At 58.4% G+C, this 15583-nt stretch overlaps 1 protein-coding gene across 1 annotated transcript in view; it reads right to left on the minus strand.

Annotated features, from left to right (window-relative positions):
* Positions 1-2205: 2205 nt before the first annotated feature.
* The window catches only part of ZFAT (zinc finger and AT-hook domain containing), a 145128-nt gene continuing 131750 nt past the window's right edge, over positions 2206-15583 (minus strand). The window contains exon 17 of the mRNA XM_066379564.1: positions 2206-3508. Within this exon, the coding sequence (XP_066235661.1) occupies positions 3269-3508 (240 nt within the window). The 3' untranslated portion in view covers positions 2206-3268. The remainder of the gene's footprint in view (positions 3509-15583) is intronic.

A 15583-nucleotide genomic window follows, 5' to 3' on the forward strand; every position in this document is an offset into this window, starting at 1 on the left:
CACGGTGACAGGCCCAGGAGAGGGGACACAGCTGGGGACAGTGTAGCTGCAGGGTTAGACAACACTGGATGTGAACCTCTCTGCTCACAGCTGAGCTAATGAGACGTCCCTTTCAAACTGCCACTTGTCACAGGACTCTACTAGGAACCCACCATGGACCAGGAAGTCAAATAAAGGCTGCATCCCTACTACGTGCAGTAGGACACACTGGGTGCTCTGACAGTGCTACTGTCATTAATGCTCAAAACGGACCGGGCAAATGGGGCGAGATTGTTCACCACATTTATAGACGATGAGCGCGATGTTCATAAAGGATAACCAACAGCACAACACATCACAAGTGTGGAATCAGCATTCAAACTGACGCCCGCCCCACCCCCCAGGCAGAAGGCCCTAATGACCAAAACTTGGACAACATTTAAAGCCACATCTCCCTCATCTGTGTTCAACTTCAAAAGGACACAAGGACTTCGGGGGACTCAGGAGATACCCAGCATGTCCACCCTGAACACCAGCCCAGTGCAGTTATTCTTCATGGGGATTTTATCAAGAAAAGAACAAGGTCTCTTCATGATTTCAGGTCACTGAGGAAGCACAGAAGTGGCACCTGTTGGATGTGTGTCTCAGAAATAATCACGTCCAGCTTTTGAGGCGACCAGCATGCAGGGCTGACCACGCCGCAGACACCCAGACTCTGAGCTATGTGGACAGTTGTGTCCAGTCTAGAGCTCCTGCCAAGTGGCTGGCATCCACTCCTCAGGGTCATGTGGCCTCACCACGGCCCCGGGTCAGGGGCCGAGGAAGGGCAGGCTCCTCCCCTCCAGCTTCACAGAGCACATTCAGGGAGTCTTTCCTGTTGTGCATTCGTGTCCTGTCTCCCCCACTAGGCTGTGACCTCTTCAAGGGTGGAGTCTGAGGGATATGCATGCTTGTGTACCCCATGCCTAAGAACAGAAATAACACTTGATATCAACAGGGTGTGGGCCAGCCAGGTGCTCTGCTAATGGTGTCAGGGCTTCGTTTTGTTTCTTAATCCTCAGACCCATTTCAGAGACAAGTCAACGAAACAGACAGGCAGAGTAGTGAGCTGGTGACTCGGGTAAGTGACAGAGCTGGGTCTGAGCCCGGTTCTCTGCCTCCGATCTGGGCGCTCCACCATCTCAGCACGGCCTCCCTGCTGCATGGACAAGAACACCCTTCTGCAACACTGCTCTGCCCCTCACACCCCGGGTCTATCAGATGCCCACCAACTCCCCGCGGCGTACTGAACGGAACCGGTATCCATCACCTCAGCTGCTCTTCTCGGTCTGGCTCTGGTTGACCCCTCTGCCTTTCCCCTTGGGGATGGACGCCCACCAGCCCACTGCATGCGACGGCTCACTGTCCTGCCCCACGCTGTCCTGCTCCCCGGGCTCAGCTGCGCTGTGACTCTTCTTTGGAATTCCCTTTTCCCTCCCGGGAGCCCGGTCCCTCCAAGTGCTTAGTCCACAAAGCCTCAACCACAGGCCACCTCCACCAGGAAGCTCTCCCCAACTCACCCCAATGGGCAGTGCATTCCTTCCCCTGAAGGCCTGACGGATATCTCCACTTCCCGGCTCAGGGGAAGCCATCACTGCCTTCTTGTATGAGCGCAGCTTCGGGCTCTTGCTCGGGTTGAGTGAAGGCCAAGTGCATAGGGCAGCAGACTCCGCCCTCTTCAACGAGACCAAGGCCACGGCCTCTGCTTGTCTACCTGCCGACATGCCTGTGTGTGATTTTTCAAGAAAGGGTCCACAGCGGAAATGAGTCGACCTCAGAGAGTTAGGTGGGTGTTGGCATCAGGCGACCTCGGGGCTGGGCGGGGGTGCAGCAGGACTTCCCTGGATGTCCCGTGCTGTGCGCAGAGTAGGGACTTAGAAAGGTGTGGGACTTACCTGGGCTGAACCCTGAGTCAGACAACAGTGTGTCCGGACCCAGGGTACAGAGTGGATGGAGCACAGGGGTCCAGCCATGTCCGGATGGGCGGCAGATCAAATGCTGGCCCAGGCACAGAGAGGTCCCCACCCTCCCACACTGGGCCCCAAAGCAAGCCTAACTGCTCTAGAGGGAGAAAGACACCATGGCCTGCATTGCAAGCACCCTGGGTCTCGGCTGGGGCGGGCCTGGGTGGGGCCCAGATCCCAGATCTCGAGTCAGGAGGGGAGGGTAAGCCATCCAACCGAAACACTCAGGCAGAGACTGATTTTATTCTGTCTGGCTCGCCTCCTTAGAATCGGAGGTGAATAGTAAAAAGTGCATTTTTTAGAAAAGCAAAAGGAACACCAAGACTGTAAGCTGAGACCCCACCTGTAACGGCAGGTGGAAGAGCCATCAAACTGTGGTTACTTCACGCAGCAAGAAGTGCTCTCGATACTGGAGGAGAGACTAACTGTCCATCAGCCGGACCCCCGTACGGTCCCCCCGTAAGGCCACCCTCTCTGTGACGGCTCTCTCCCTCGCCCCAGGCTGCACAGCAGTTCCAGGTGACCAGTCGGCACCCAACCGGGTGAAGGCGTTGGGGATGTGACTCAGGAAGATGCCCGTGGGGGGTCCTCTGAAGCTTGAAGGGAAGGGGCAATGCAGTACGAGCCATGTGTGAAGAGTGAGGCTGGAATCCTTCCAGAAGCAGATCACGCACGGTGAGGGGGGTTTGCACTGAGGGCGGGGGTCCTGCGTTGCTGGCGATGCCGGTCACCTGATCCACCCAAAGTGGACAAGGAGAGCCCGCCCTGGAGGCCAGCGGACGGGCAGGGAGCAGAGAGAAGGGCCCCAGGGGAGCCCCGTCCTGGTGGCCAGTGGATAGGCAGGGAGCAGAGAGAAGGCCCCAGGAGAGCCCCGTCCTGGTGGCCAGAGGACGGGCAGGGAGCAGAGAGAAGGACCCCAGGGGAGCCCCGCCCTGGAGGCCAGTGGATGGGCAGGGAGCAGAGAGAAGGGCCCAGGAGAGCCCCGTCCTGGTGGCCAGAGGACAGGCAGGGAGCAGAGAGAAGGGCCCCAGGGGAGCCCCGCCCTGGTGGCCAGCAGACGGGCAGGGAGCAGAGAGAAGGGCCCAGGAGAGCCCCGCCCTGGTGGCCAGCGGACGGGCAGGGAGCAGAGAGAAGGGCCCCAGGGGAGCCCCGCCCTGGTGGCCAGCGGACGGGCAGGGAGCAGAGAGAAGGGCCCAGGAGAGCACCGGTCTGCAGCCTCCCTGCCCCGGGTGCCCCGGCGAGCCTGGCCGCCCCACCCCGTGGCCCTGTCCCCCAGTCTGTGTCCCCTAGAGCCCCTGAGCCGGCTGCCCCACGGCCTGCTCCTCCACGGGCTGCACGGCCTCCTGCACGTAGACGATGAACTCGGAGGCCTCCCCGCCCTGCGTGTAGACGGTCACTGTCTCGATGCCCTCCACGTCGTCCGAGGACACGACCAGGTGGTGCTGCTCCGCCAGCTCCACGGACGCCTGCTGGAGCGTCTCCTGAATCATGACCGTGTGGTTGGAGCTGGGCTCCTCGTCGGTGACCTGCAGGAGGGCAAGAGAAAGGTCACATGGGTCCCGCACCTGGGGCCAGCCATGCTGCGCATGGACCATCTAGAATGTTCCAAGACCTTGTCCCTATGGCAGGTGATCCTCTCCACAGGCTCTATGCCCTCTCCCACTCCCAGTTTATAGACACAGAGAGTGAAGCTCAGTGCTGCAAAGCGGCACAGCCAGGGGGCCCGGCTGCGGCTAAAGGCGGGACCCAAGTGCAACCCCCACGTCCAAGCTCTCGTCCTGACGCCACGCTGCCTCCCAGCGGTGTGAGGGCTGCTGAGGGTACGAGGCTGGAAGGCTGGTAGCAGTTAGTTCCTGCAGCTGTGGGGGGAGGGGAGGCGGAAACTCAGAGCTGGTCCATTGGCGGTGAGAGAGGGACCGAGTTTATCCTGTGCTCTCTGTCTCTCCACACCCTCTGGGAGCTCAGCTCTCTGCCTGAAGATCAATATCACACGAGGAAGGAGCAGACACCCAGTGGGAATGGTTTTCCCTGGGCGTCATCCATCAACACTAATTCCTCAGCCCCGTGGGGAGGCGGCCTGCTGATGGAAACAGCGCCACAGGCTGGGCAGGCGCCAGCCTCCGTCCTTCAGAGGAGGGGCCTGCGGAATGCAGCCAGGCCTTTCTGGGTCTGGGGCTGTCTCCCTGGGGAACGGCAGTCCTCAGATGCATGGAGGGTGTCAGACGGACACAGACGTCCCAAGGTGGGTCCACTGGCGAAGTGCAAGGAACACAGGCTGTGTCCTGCTCACAGCAGGGTTCGGGCAGCAGCCCCACCGCTCTCAGCAGCGAGGCCTGGGCCGACACTTTCACCTACGACCCTCGGTTCTCACCTCGGAGGGCTGCTGGGAGACCTGAGGGAGGTTCCGTGTGCACAGCCGTGCTTGGCACTTAGTAACATCACTGCCCTTCCCACGCCTCCATTCATTCACGCAACGCTTCCTGCCACCTGAGAGGGACCGTGGAACACCGATCATTCATGAGCCAGCCCTCTGTCACCTCCTCGGGTCCCCCAGGTCCCCCTGGGCTAAGTTGATGAGGGTCGGCACGTGCTGTCTTGGCACAGCTCTGTGCCCAGGGCCAGGCGCACTGCCTGGCACACAACAAACCCTCCGTGGTTGCAGACGGCCCACCAGGTGCCAGGTGCCACGGCAGGGGCATGGTGGAGAATCAGAGTCTGTGGGGGCGGGGGGACAGAGCGAGAGCCGCAGGGCGGGGGCGGCCGTGCCTGGTGGGCGGCGGGCACCGAGGCGGAGCGGGCAGAGGGCGGAGGCTCCTAGGAGAGCCCGGGCAGGTGGGTTTGCTCAGGCAGCTCCCCTGAGCTCCGATGTGTGAAGCTTCCGATTCCAGCCCCTGCTGGCACGGGGGTGTCCTCCTCCTGCCCACCCCTCGCTGACACGCCTGACTCCACGCTGTCTCCGGAGACCCCAGATGGCTTGGAGGGGTCTCCCCTCCGTCCCTGTGAGCGGGGGGACCGTGACAGCCGGGAGGGGTCATGTTTTATTCCGAGAGAAAAACGGAAAATGCCCCTTTGGGGTGGGCTCCACACAAAGGTACGGAACTTTTAATTAAAAGGAAGGAACTTTTAATTTGGTTGACAGAATTCACCAGAAGCTAGAGAGCTATTCTGAGTGGAAATTATTAATACAGTTAGCCTGACTGTTTTTTCTGGATTGAACTGAGACCTTTTCCTCTTCCCCCTTCTCTTATTGCTTGTTTCAATTTCATTTGAATGGGAAAACGTTCTGCGGCCTAAGACGGAGAGGTAAATATTGATTGATTTCCCTCCGAAAGCCGGGGCCTGACAGAAGGTGGAGGACATGGAGGGAACACACAGCAAACGCTCGTCTCCTCGTCACTGTCAGCAGTTCCCACGCACAGGAGAAGGCGGGGCCTGGGCGTGTGCGCTAAGGTCCCGCGACCTCGCAGGTACAAACCTGCTGCACTTCAGGTGAACAGACGGTGCCGGTGGGGAGTAGACACACCTGGCAAGGAGCGGGCATGGGCCCACAGCCCCGAGGCCGCCGGCCACCCCTCAGTGACCAGACCCCTGGGCGGCTCCTTCCTCCCCTTCCCAGACTCGTGCCCTCAGCACCGTGAGCCGGCCTCAGTGTCGCTCACTGAGCCGCCCTGCCAGCAGCTCCCACGACCCTCGAATGGGCTCCCCTCCGAGCCTCTCCGGAGTCAGGGCTCCCCTGAGGCACGTCTGCCCGCCCTCAAACCTGGAGCACTCCTGCGTGTCCGACCCCGACTTGGGGAGTGAGTCTATTTAAAGGTAAACCCTTCTCCGTTTCTCTTGCTCGTTTTCAGCTCCAGCGTTTTGTCTGCTAGAATCTCCGTTAAATGCATCCACTGCTCATGATGAGACTACAAGCATGGTCCTCTGGGACCAGGAGAGTGACGGGAACAAGGATAAAAGTGCACTTCCCAGAAGCCCTGCAGATTGCATGGTCCTCAGCCACACAGGTGCGCTGGGGCCCTGGGGCCGCACAGGTGCGCTGGGGCCCTGGCCGCACAGGTGCGCTGGGGCCTGGGGCCGCACAGGTGCGCTGGGGCCCTGGGGCCGCACAGGTGCGCTGGGGCCCTGACAACAGAGGTGAGCTGGGGCCCTGGGGTCGCATGCGCTGCCACTTCCCCGAGCAGGAGGCTGCGCGTCCGGCCACCGCTCCCACCCCTCACACTGGCGTTTGACCCGGGCACCTCTTGTTCCAGACTTCTGATTCCTCGTTAGTAAGAACACACTGATGGACTCCTCTGTCCAAGTGTCCCCTTGCCTCAGACACAGATGCCACAGAATGCCCAAGAGAGGCAGGGTCAGGGAGCACAGCTTCCTCCTGGACCTAGTCCTCGGGAACCCCCAAACCTGGCCAGAAGTGGGTGAGGGGCGAAACAGGAAGATCACCCGGCAGGCAGTGGTCCTTGGGGAAGCCAGCCTGGAACGGCTCTTCCGCACCCAGTGACTCAACGCCAAACAGAGAGAGGTGTGTCTGTGTCACCGACCGCACCCACCACGGTCTCTCCCCAGGACACCCGAACGGCCCATCTGAGAACCAGCAGAGTATGACCAAGAAAGGCTAATTACAGGAAGAAAGGGCTGGCTGTCACGACTGGATCCCACAGACGCGGCAGCAGCGAGAACAGAGCAAAGGCTCTTCCTAGCTGGGCATTTTAATCCAACACTGTGAAGCTGCTGGTAGCTGGGCATTTTAACCCAACACTGTGGAAGCTGCTGGTAGCTGGGCATTTTAATCCAACACTGTGGAAGCTGCCGGTAGCTGGGCATTTTAACCCAACACTGTGGAAGCTGCCGGTAGCTGGGCATTTTAATCCAACACTGTGGAAGCTGCCGGTAGCTGGGCATTTTAACCCAACACTGTGGAAGCTGCCGGTAGCTGGGCATTTTAATCCAACACTGTGGAAGCTGCCGGTAGCTGGGCATTTTAACCCAACACTGTGGAAGCTGCCGGTAGCTGGGCATTTTAACCCAACACTGTGGAAGCTGCTGGTAGCTGGGCATTTTAACCCAACACTGTGGAAGCTGCTGGTAGCTGGGCATTTTAACCCAACACTGTGAAGCTGCCGGTAGCTGGGCATTTTAATACAACACTGTGGAAGCTGCTGGTAGCTGGGCATTTTAACCCAACACTGTGAAGCTGCCGGTAGCTGGGCATTTTAACCCAACACTGTGGAAGCTGCTGGTAGCTGGGCATTTTAATCCAACACTGTGGAAGCTGCCGGTAGCTGGGCATTTTAACCCAACACTGTGGAAGCTGCTGGAAGACTATAATGACACATTTGCATCAACCCTTTCACACGGAGCTTTCAAAACATTGCAGATTACTTCTGGAGGCCAGTGCCCACATGCTTGTGCCAGGGGGGCCCCGGTGCATAAGAGGCCCTGCTCCTCACAAGCTCAACCACATCCACGGTGTCTGTGACCCTGTCCGGACAGGACCCGGATCCCCACACAAGGGCGGGCTCAGTAGGGCCTGGTGCAATGTCTTAACTTGGCTCCTGGCATGAGAATAAAGGATGAATTGCAAAGAAAGATAAATAAACCTGCTGTTGGCCGTGAAATGAAAGGAATCCAGGATGACACTCGGGGCCTGGCATCGGTTTCATGCCTGCTCAGCTTGTCACCCGCGGAACGGCAATGGCCACCGAAGCTCTCCTGCGTTCCCGCTGCCACGTCCCAGCCCCGCCCTCAAGCCTGTCGCCCTCACGGGCTGGAGGGTGCTAACCGCTGTCACTGGGACATTCTAGCTTGAGGGGCTCCGAGACAGGGATGCTCCTTCACGTTTGGGGGGGACACCCACTGTCAGCTTGGCTGGGGGGGGGATGGTTCTGCCCCGGGCACCTTCACGTCTCAAATCCATTTTTAAATATGTGGAACCAGCTCCTATTGATTAAACCGTGCCTCAGGGAACAGCCCTCTCTCAGGTGTCATTAATGTCCCTGGAATGGAAGGCACCTGGGGCTGCGGCAGGAAATAAACAGAGACGCTCCGAATTCCCCCACGCTCCCAGGGCGGGCTCTCGGGAGGCTGTGAGCCAGCCGCAGACGGCCCTCGGCGGTCTGGGGAAGCAGACGGTGCTCAGAATGCCACCAGCAGAGCACGGCCATTGTCAGCAGCTCCGAGAATGCGGTGAGCACCTGTGACTTAATAAGAGCAGGCCCTGGAGACGCAAATACTCTAAGACAGGTGCTCCCAAGAGGAGGCGGGCCGCACGCCGACAGTGCGTGTGTGTGTGTGTGTGTGTGTGTGAGTGCAGGGTGTGTGCTGGGGAGTGGTCTGCGAGGGTGGTACGTGCATGTGTATGTTTGTGTATGTGTGTCCATGCGCATATGCACACGCCTGCGTGCAGGTATGCAGGCTTGGGTGGGTGTGTGTGCATGTGTACGGGCACGGGTGTGTGTACATGCATGTGTGCAGGTTGTATGGGCACAGAGGTGTGCATGCATGTACTCGTGCCTGGATATGGTGAGACTGTATGTAGCTGTGTCTGTATAGCTGTCTCTCTCCTTCCTCACACTTCCGTCTGTTTCGTGATAAGCGAGACGCATGCGTGTGTTTATCCAAGTGAAAGAAAGCAGAACACAGCCGCATATACCATCCTGTGCGTCCACACACTCAGGGCAAACCCCACCCGGGTCCACAGTCAGCAGACCTTTCGTGCCATGACCTTTGCCACACTGAGCTTGTCCTGTCTCAGGGCTCTTCACATGACCTCTCAGGCGCCAGGGTCTGGGAGGGATGAGTGGGCTGTCGACAAAACCCAAATACAGCCCCACGGTGACCTGAGAGGGAACTCCACAGCGGTTCTGTGAGGGGAAGAGCCCCGCGTGCGCTCACGCTCCGGGGAGGCGCTTTCTCCCCAGGACTTAGGGTGTCACTCCCTTAACTGATAACCCAGCCGAGCCCCCCCCCCCCATGCTCACAGCGACAGGCCCGTCTTACAAGGTTAATGAGCAAGTGCACTGGCTCTTCCAACCCTAGCTTCGGTGGGTGCTGTAGGCGTCACATACAATGGAAAGAGGAGACAGCCTCCTGAGTTTATTGAGGAAAGAGAAAGTATAAATTAGCATGGTTTTTTTTTAAAGCATCATAAATCCCCAACTGTACAAATATATATACAGGACCAAAAAAAAAAGGAAGAAACTTGTGAAATCATCAAAAGATATTCACAGGCAGGGAGAATCCATTCCAAGGTCAGTGAAGATTTAAAGGCTTTCAAAAAGGAAGGGCTGCGTGGGGAGCCAGGAAGGCCGTGAGGCCGCCCTGGGAAGGCGGTGGAAGGCCCCCCCACCCCCACCCCCCACCGTCTTCCTCTTGGCTGTAAGTAGGCAGCAGACACTGTCTCTCCAGGAGGCACTGACCCCGCAAACAGTCCACAGCCTGAGCTGTCAAGATTCCTGGCTGAACAGAGTCATGCCCGTCCTGTGTGCGCGTCCTGGCTCAGAGACACGGCATGGCCCGCTGGCCGGTGAGCGGACCCTGTGCCACACCCCCGGGCACCGGGGAGGAGCCTGTCTGCCGGGTCCTCAGCTGCAGGGAGCAGGCAGGGCCGGGGCTGCGGGCTGGAAGAGAGGAGCCCGCAAACGGGAAGGGGGTGCCTCCTGCCGCCCATTCGTCCCTGGAGGAGGACCAAAGGGTCCACGTTGGCCATCAGACTCAACCGGCCGGTGGGGGAGAGACAGAGGCCCGGGCAGCAGCAGGAGCTGCACATGGCAAGGAACCCCTAGTGTTCCTCGCGCTTCTCAGGAGTCCAAGGACACTCTGTGTGGTCTCCGTGGTCGCCTGACGGAGGGAAGTCCTTCTCTGGTTGGGAGTCGTGAGATGTGACAGAGTGTGGTAAGACGGGGCGAGCAGTAATGTATGTGGCTCACAACTGCCACCGGGTGCCACCCCCTCCAGGTGTAGGTGTCACATGCCTGTCCCCTCCGCCCATCACCTGACCCAGCCGCCCCCGCTCCCGGACCAGGTCCACGGGGCACCTGGCTTGGAGCAGGCACTCAGGACACCTCCAAACTGTGCTATTCTAGTGTGTGCCCTGGGAGGGATTTGAAAACTAAGCTCAAACAGAACCCGAGAGCAGGCACAGGGACAGCAAGGAGGAGGAGGCAGCGCCGTGCCACCGCGGGGACCTCTCGGTGTTCAGACACATTTACCGTGTGTGACGCTTCCCTTTCTTGACCTTTAAGCACACAGATATTGGGGGGGGGGGGCTTTCTATTTGGCGCCAGGCATTGCAGGGGGCTCTGCGTCAGCACCAGGCACCTCACACACGGGGACGTGCTTCTCCTTACCAGCCTCGCCCCTGCCTGGAGCCCCTCGACAGATGGGCAGCTCTCGGGGTCAGGCAGGGCTTTCTCCCTTTCTTCCCTGAAATCCTGTCCGTGGCAGTCTGAGAACATCTCCCCTCTGCACATCACTCGGTCGGAGCGTCCTCTGCCCTCCTGAGGGGCACGGGCTCACCCAGGCAGCCACCTGGCAGGCTCTGGCCCTACTCACCACCAGGCAGGTGCTCGATGGAGACGTGGGGGGGACTGGTCCCTGCCTTCCTTGACTTGGCCACCACCCCCCTGGTCCCTACCTTCCTTGACTTGGCCATCCCCCCAGGGCCTCCCTCCCTGCAGGGGAAGCACAGGGCTCCTCACCCTGATGTAGACTCTTGTCCCCAGGAGTCGGCAATCCGTCTCCTCTAGCAGTTTCCCTCCCTGCCCTTCACATAGGTGACCGCAGCCTCCGGAGAAGGAGGGGACAGGAAAATGGAGCTGGAAGCAGCCGCACCAGGTTCCTCCCTGTACCTCCCACATCCCCACAGCCCTCGCCCAAGGAAGAGAGAAAAGCCCAACGCCCAGCATTCTCACGTCTGCTTAAGCCATGTTTATCAAAACAGAAAGTAAACCACTCCAACCACTCACCAAACTTAGGTTAGTTCATTCATAGCAACGTACCGTATTTCCCTGAGTATAAGTGCACCCTTTTTTGAAAAATTTGGGGTCTAAAAACTGGGTGCATCTTACACAGTGGTTGTAGATTTTTTTACTTTGCATTTCCTGCTTTTTTGCACTTGTTTTTGTGCTCATTGTTGAAGCCAGTGATTTGTCATCAGACACAGATGAGGACAAGCTCTTGGATGGGAGTTCTGACAGTGATGAGGAGTTGTATGGATTTTATGATGAATAAAACTTGAGTTCAATAACTTCATGTCATACATTTTCTTTCAAAATTCGGGCCTCAAAATTTAGGTGTGTCTTATACACGGGGAGATACGGTAGGTCTAAGATCAGGAAAGAGTGCTGGTCCTTCTCGGACCCTCCTTCTCACCCCCCCCCCCCAGCACTGTCACAGCTCTGCCGTCCCTCCTCCTGCGCCCACGCACAGCCTAAGACCCCGAGCTGAAACTCCACGAGGACATCGCTTCCTGCGTGTCGGACCCGCACGTCACCACGCTTCTTGGCCAGCTGGACTTCTCTCTCGGGAGGAGGACCTGCCAGACTTCACTCCCCGGTGCCTTCTCCCCCCACCTGCTCTCGAGTCTGTGCGCCCCTTCCTGCCCAGAGCCCCTCCACCCCCTGCCCTGGCCTTTGGGGAAGGGGTGGTGGGATGTCGCTTCCTAATCAGCCTCCCCGGGCCTTCTCTGTGGGTTCCTCAGAAGGCCTCAACCACTGGAGGCTGTCGGGGTTCCATTACTCCCGGCCACAAACACAAGGCAACTTGCAACACAGCACAGCTATGTGCTCGCCCCAGACCCGGAACAGACGGAGTGATTCCGGCCAGCAAGGTGACCCTGCAGAGAACGGAGGGTCAATGACAACCCTGCTGACCGGGCCATGGACACACACCAGGAAATGGGCACCCAGGGACACAATAATAAACTCAACGGTAAGACTCAAATAAGAGTGGGATTCTGCAAATTACACCAACCACGCAGCAGCCCCCGGGGCCTCAGAGGAGAGTCGGGTGCCGGAAAGGAAGAGGAAAGAGAAGCAGCGTCCCGTAGACTGACCACTTCAGAGTAGCTCAAGAGGTTTTACAAGAAAAAGAGGGCTGGAAAGGAAGAGGGGAAAACCTTTATCTTCCTCTTTATTTTTTTTTTAAACAATTTCCCAGGGATCCACAGATATATCATGGACCTTATTTTCAGTTTTAAAATTTCACAAAGAAATGGAATTTGTAGTCACTACTATGGGACCAAGAAGGCTCAGCAAGTCATTCAAGTTACGAAAGAGAATGCAACTTTTAGTATCAGCCATCAGAAGCCCTAGACACCTCGGAGCAAAGTTTTATTGAAGACAAAGAAAAAATAAATAAGACTCAAATGGCGAAGGGAGACGTGAGGAAGGAAGGCCTTCGAGGACCAGGGTTGACACTGAGTGACAGAGGAGAGGGCCCCACTGCCGAGAGAGACCCTGAGTGACCTTTTTTCTCTCCCGATCTCTGCACTAAAGGTCGCCGCTCAGTGGCAGCGAGACACGTGCTCTAGGAGGGATGTGAGATATGAGAACATTTCAAGAAGCCACCCCTGTGAGTCAGGAGGATCTGGGTCGAATTAACGTTGTCAGAGCCCCAGTGGGCATCACAACATGTTCTTTAGGCAGGAGCCAAACCAGATGGATCAAAACGTGCCGCAGAAAGCTGATTATCGCAGTAACAAGGGCGATGGTGAGGGAAACCGAGGAAAGGAAGCAGTCCTGAGACATCGGTATTTATATAGAGATCAAAGAGCCCGGGACTGCAGAGATTAGAGATACCTCTGTGACCGCAGACACCTGTCCGTCCAGGAGCAGAGTATCAGGGGCCTGGGACTGCAGAAGTTAGAGACGCCTCTGTGACCGCAGACACCTGTCCGTCCAGGAGCAGAGTATCAGGGGCCTGGGACTGCAGAAGTTAGAGACGCCTCTGTGACCGCAGACACCTGTCCGTCCAGGAGCAGAGCACCAGGGGCCTGGGACTGCAGAGGTTAGAGACGCCTCTGTGACCGCAGACACCTGTCCGTCCAGGAGCAGAGCATCGGGGGCCCGGGACTGCAGAGGTTAGAGACGCCTCTGTGACCGCAGACACCTGTCCGTCCAGGAGCAGAGCATCAGGGGCCCGGGACTGCAGAGGTTAGAGACGCCTCTGTGACCGCAGACACCTGTCCGTCCAGGAGCAGAGCATCAGGGGCCTGGGACTGCAGAGATCAGAGACGCCTCTGTGACCGCAGACACCTGTCTGTCCAGGAGCAGAACACCGGTCCGCTTCTCCGGGGGGTTAGGACAGGGGGTGCATCGGCTCTCAATCCCCGAATTGCAATGATATCATTGCCTCCAAGAGACGCGTGAGGCTCCCTCACACAGGCCTTCCACGGGCCTCTGAATCCATCGTCGCGGCAATTATACCGCGCTGCCTGCCGGCGTGGGACAGATGTGACATTCCCCACACACAATGGGGAAGAACAGAAGACACACGCAGCTATGGGGGTGGAGACGCGTTCCTGTCAGTTCTCCTAACATACAGACACTCTCAATCTTGTAGGACAGGAGCACTTAGACAAACACAACAACAGCAAAGCAACTGGAACGCAGGAGCGGGTGAGCCACAGGACGGAAGATACCGGGCTTCCCCTCATGGTGTCAGAGGACATAGGTCTGCCGTTGTGACGTCTCACACCCTCCTGGAGGAAGAGCAGGAGACAGGGGAGACAGAGCGTCCAGGGGACGGCTGAGCTGAGAATAGCAGGACTGACTCTCAGCACTTCCACCACGTGGATGGCGGTGACGTCGGGGAGGCATCTCTCTACAGAATGAGACAGACCCAGAGCTCCTCTGGGGACACGGGAAGGGCAGTCCTCTAACTCACCAGTTATTTGTGCTTCAGGGACAGCGGCACAGAAAGAGCTTCACTGCCCCCTTCCTGTGGGCAGGACTGGGGGAGATCTCAGCTCAGGCCCACGCCGCGACCACGCGGTCGGCCAGTGTCATCTATGCCGGGACACGAAGGGGATTAACAGTCTCTTACACGGATGTGAATCTTCTGTCGGGCCTCTGTTGTGCAGTTAAATGATCAAGTTAATAGAATGGAGTGATTGTTACAAAATAATAATGAGAAGAAGGAACATGGGCTTTGAAGCCTCAGACCAATCACTTTCCAGACCCCTCACCCATTATTTTGCCACGAGTCTTACAAAGGGTCGCCATTCGCCCCCGAGGGGAGGAGGCCGGTTCTGGACGCCCCTCTTGGTGACCACAGAGGGCGAGGCATCTCGGAGCCACAGGCTGCCCTTGAGAAGTCCCTTCTGCAGAGCGGCGTCTCCCCCCTGTGCCCCTGTACAGACGGCCAGGGAGAACGGGTCTCGGGGACCAGACTGCTCGGGGCCTCGAGGAGCACAGGGCGGGCTGGATCTGCACTTCGCTGCCGCAGGCAGTGGTCTCCATGGTCAGCCACAGAAGTGGACTGCATTTCCTTGCAAAAACCATGAACTGCAAATGACACACAGCAAGTCCAGTGTCGGCTGGTCACCCACACGTCTTCCAGAGATGGCGGCGCTGGAGCTGCGGCTCGGACCGAGCGCTGCCCGCCGGGCCCAGAAGGAGGCTGTCCCCGCCCTCTCCGCCGGACATGTCCTCACTTCACCCTCCGGCAACAACCCCCCCAGGGGCCCTGCCCGGGTGAGCCGCTGGGAAGTTGTTGGCAAAGCTGAAAGGTCTGCTTTGATCTTTAAATCAGCAGCTGAGCATGTGGGAAGAGCACCTGTGGAATTCTGGGCAAGACTATGGCAGCACAATTCTGTGCCGGGCCAGGCTGAGGGTCTGTGGGCAGAAGTGGGCACTGGCCCTTCCGGCTCTCCCTGCCTCCGGGGCTCCGGCTGACAACTCGGAAGCATCCAGCACATGGAGGGGAAAGAAGGAACAGAACAGTGGTGACCCTAGGGGACACGGCCGAGAACTAGGGGTGGGGACAGAGGCACAGGCCTGTCAACAGAAGGTGCTGCTAACCACAGTGACTACTGAAACACTCAGTCACCCACAGGAACTGCACAACAGACTGACTCCCACCTCCGCCTGCAGCCCCTGCCCTCCCCAACTCCCAGCGACCCTCCAAGACTCTGTCCAGGCACCAGGGCAGCCAGGAAGCGCTCCCTGTCCACCGCCTGCCCCCACCCCACACCCAGGTTCAAGGTGGGCAATGCCCTGGTGCTCCCACCAATGCCCTGGTGCTCCCACCGTACCTGGGGCACTGGCTGACCTCCCTGATGGTTTGGAACTGCCTGTGTGAGGTGTGTGTGTTTCAGACCTCTGGACCGGGTTCTGCTGCTTTTTCTCCATCTCACCTCTAACACACGATATTACATACTTATTGATGACATGTACGTGCATTAGCTAGCTCTCCCGAGGGAGCGTAAGGTCCTCACCCGCATCATTCCTCTGCTTTCTTCACGGCAGCATCCCAGATGCCTAGACAGCAGCCGGCGGGTAGAACCAGCCAGGGAGTCTGTACAGTGAAGGACATCCCCCTCGATAGCTATCTGCCTCTGGAGATTAGGACCAGTCTGAATGCTGTAACCCAGCGTGGTCAGC

Source organism: Saccopteryx leptura, chromosome 3 (genome assembly GCF_036850995.1).
Source record: "Saccopteryx leptura isolate mSacLep1 chromosome 3, mSacLep1_pri_phased_curated, whole genome shotgun sequence".
NCBI lineage: Eukaryota > Metazoa > Chordata > Mammalia > Chiroptera > Emballonuridae > Saccopteryx > Saccopteryx leptura.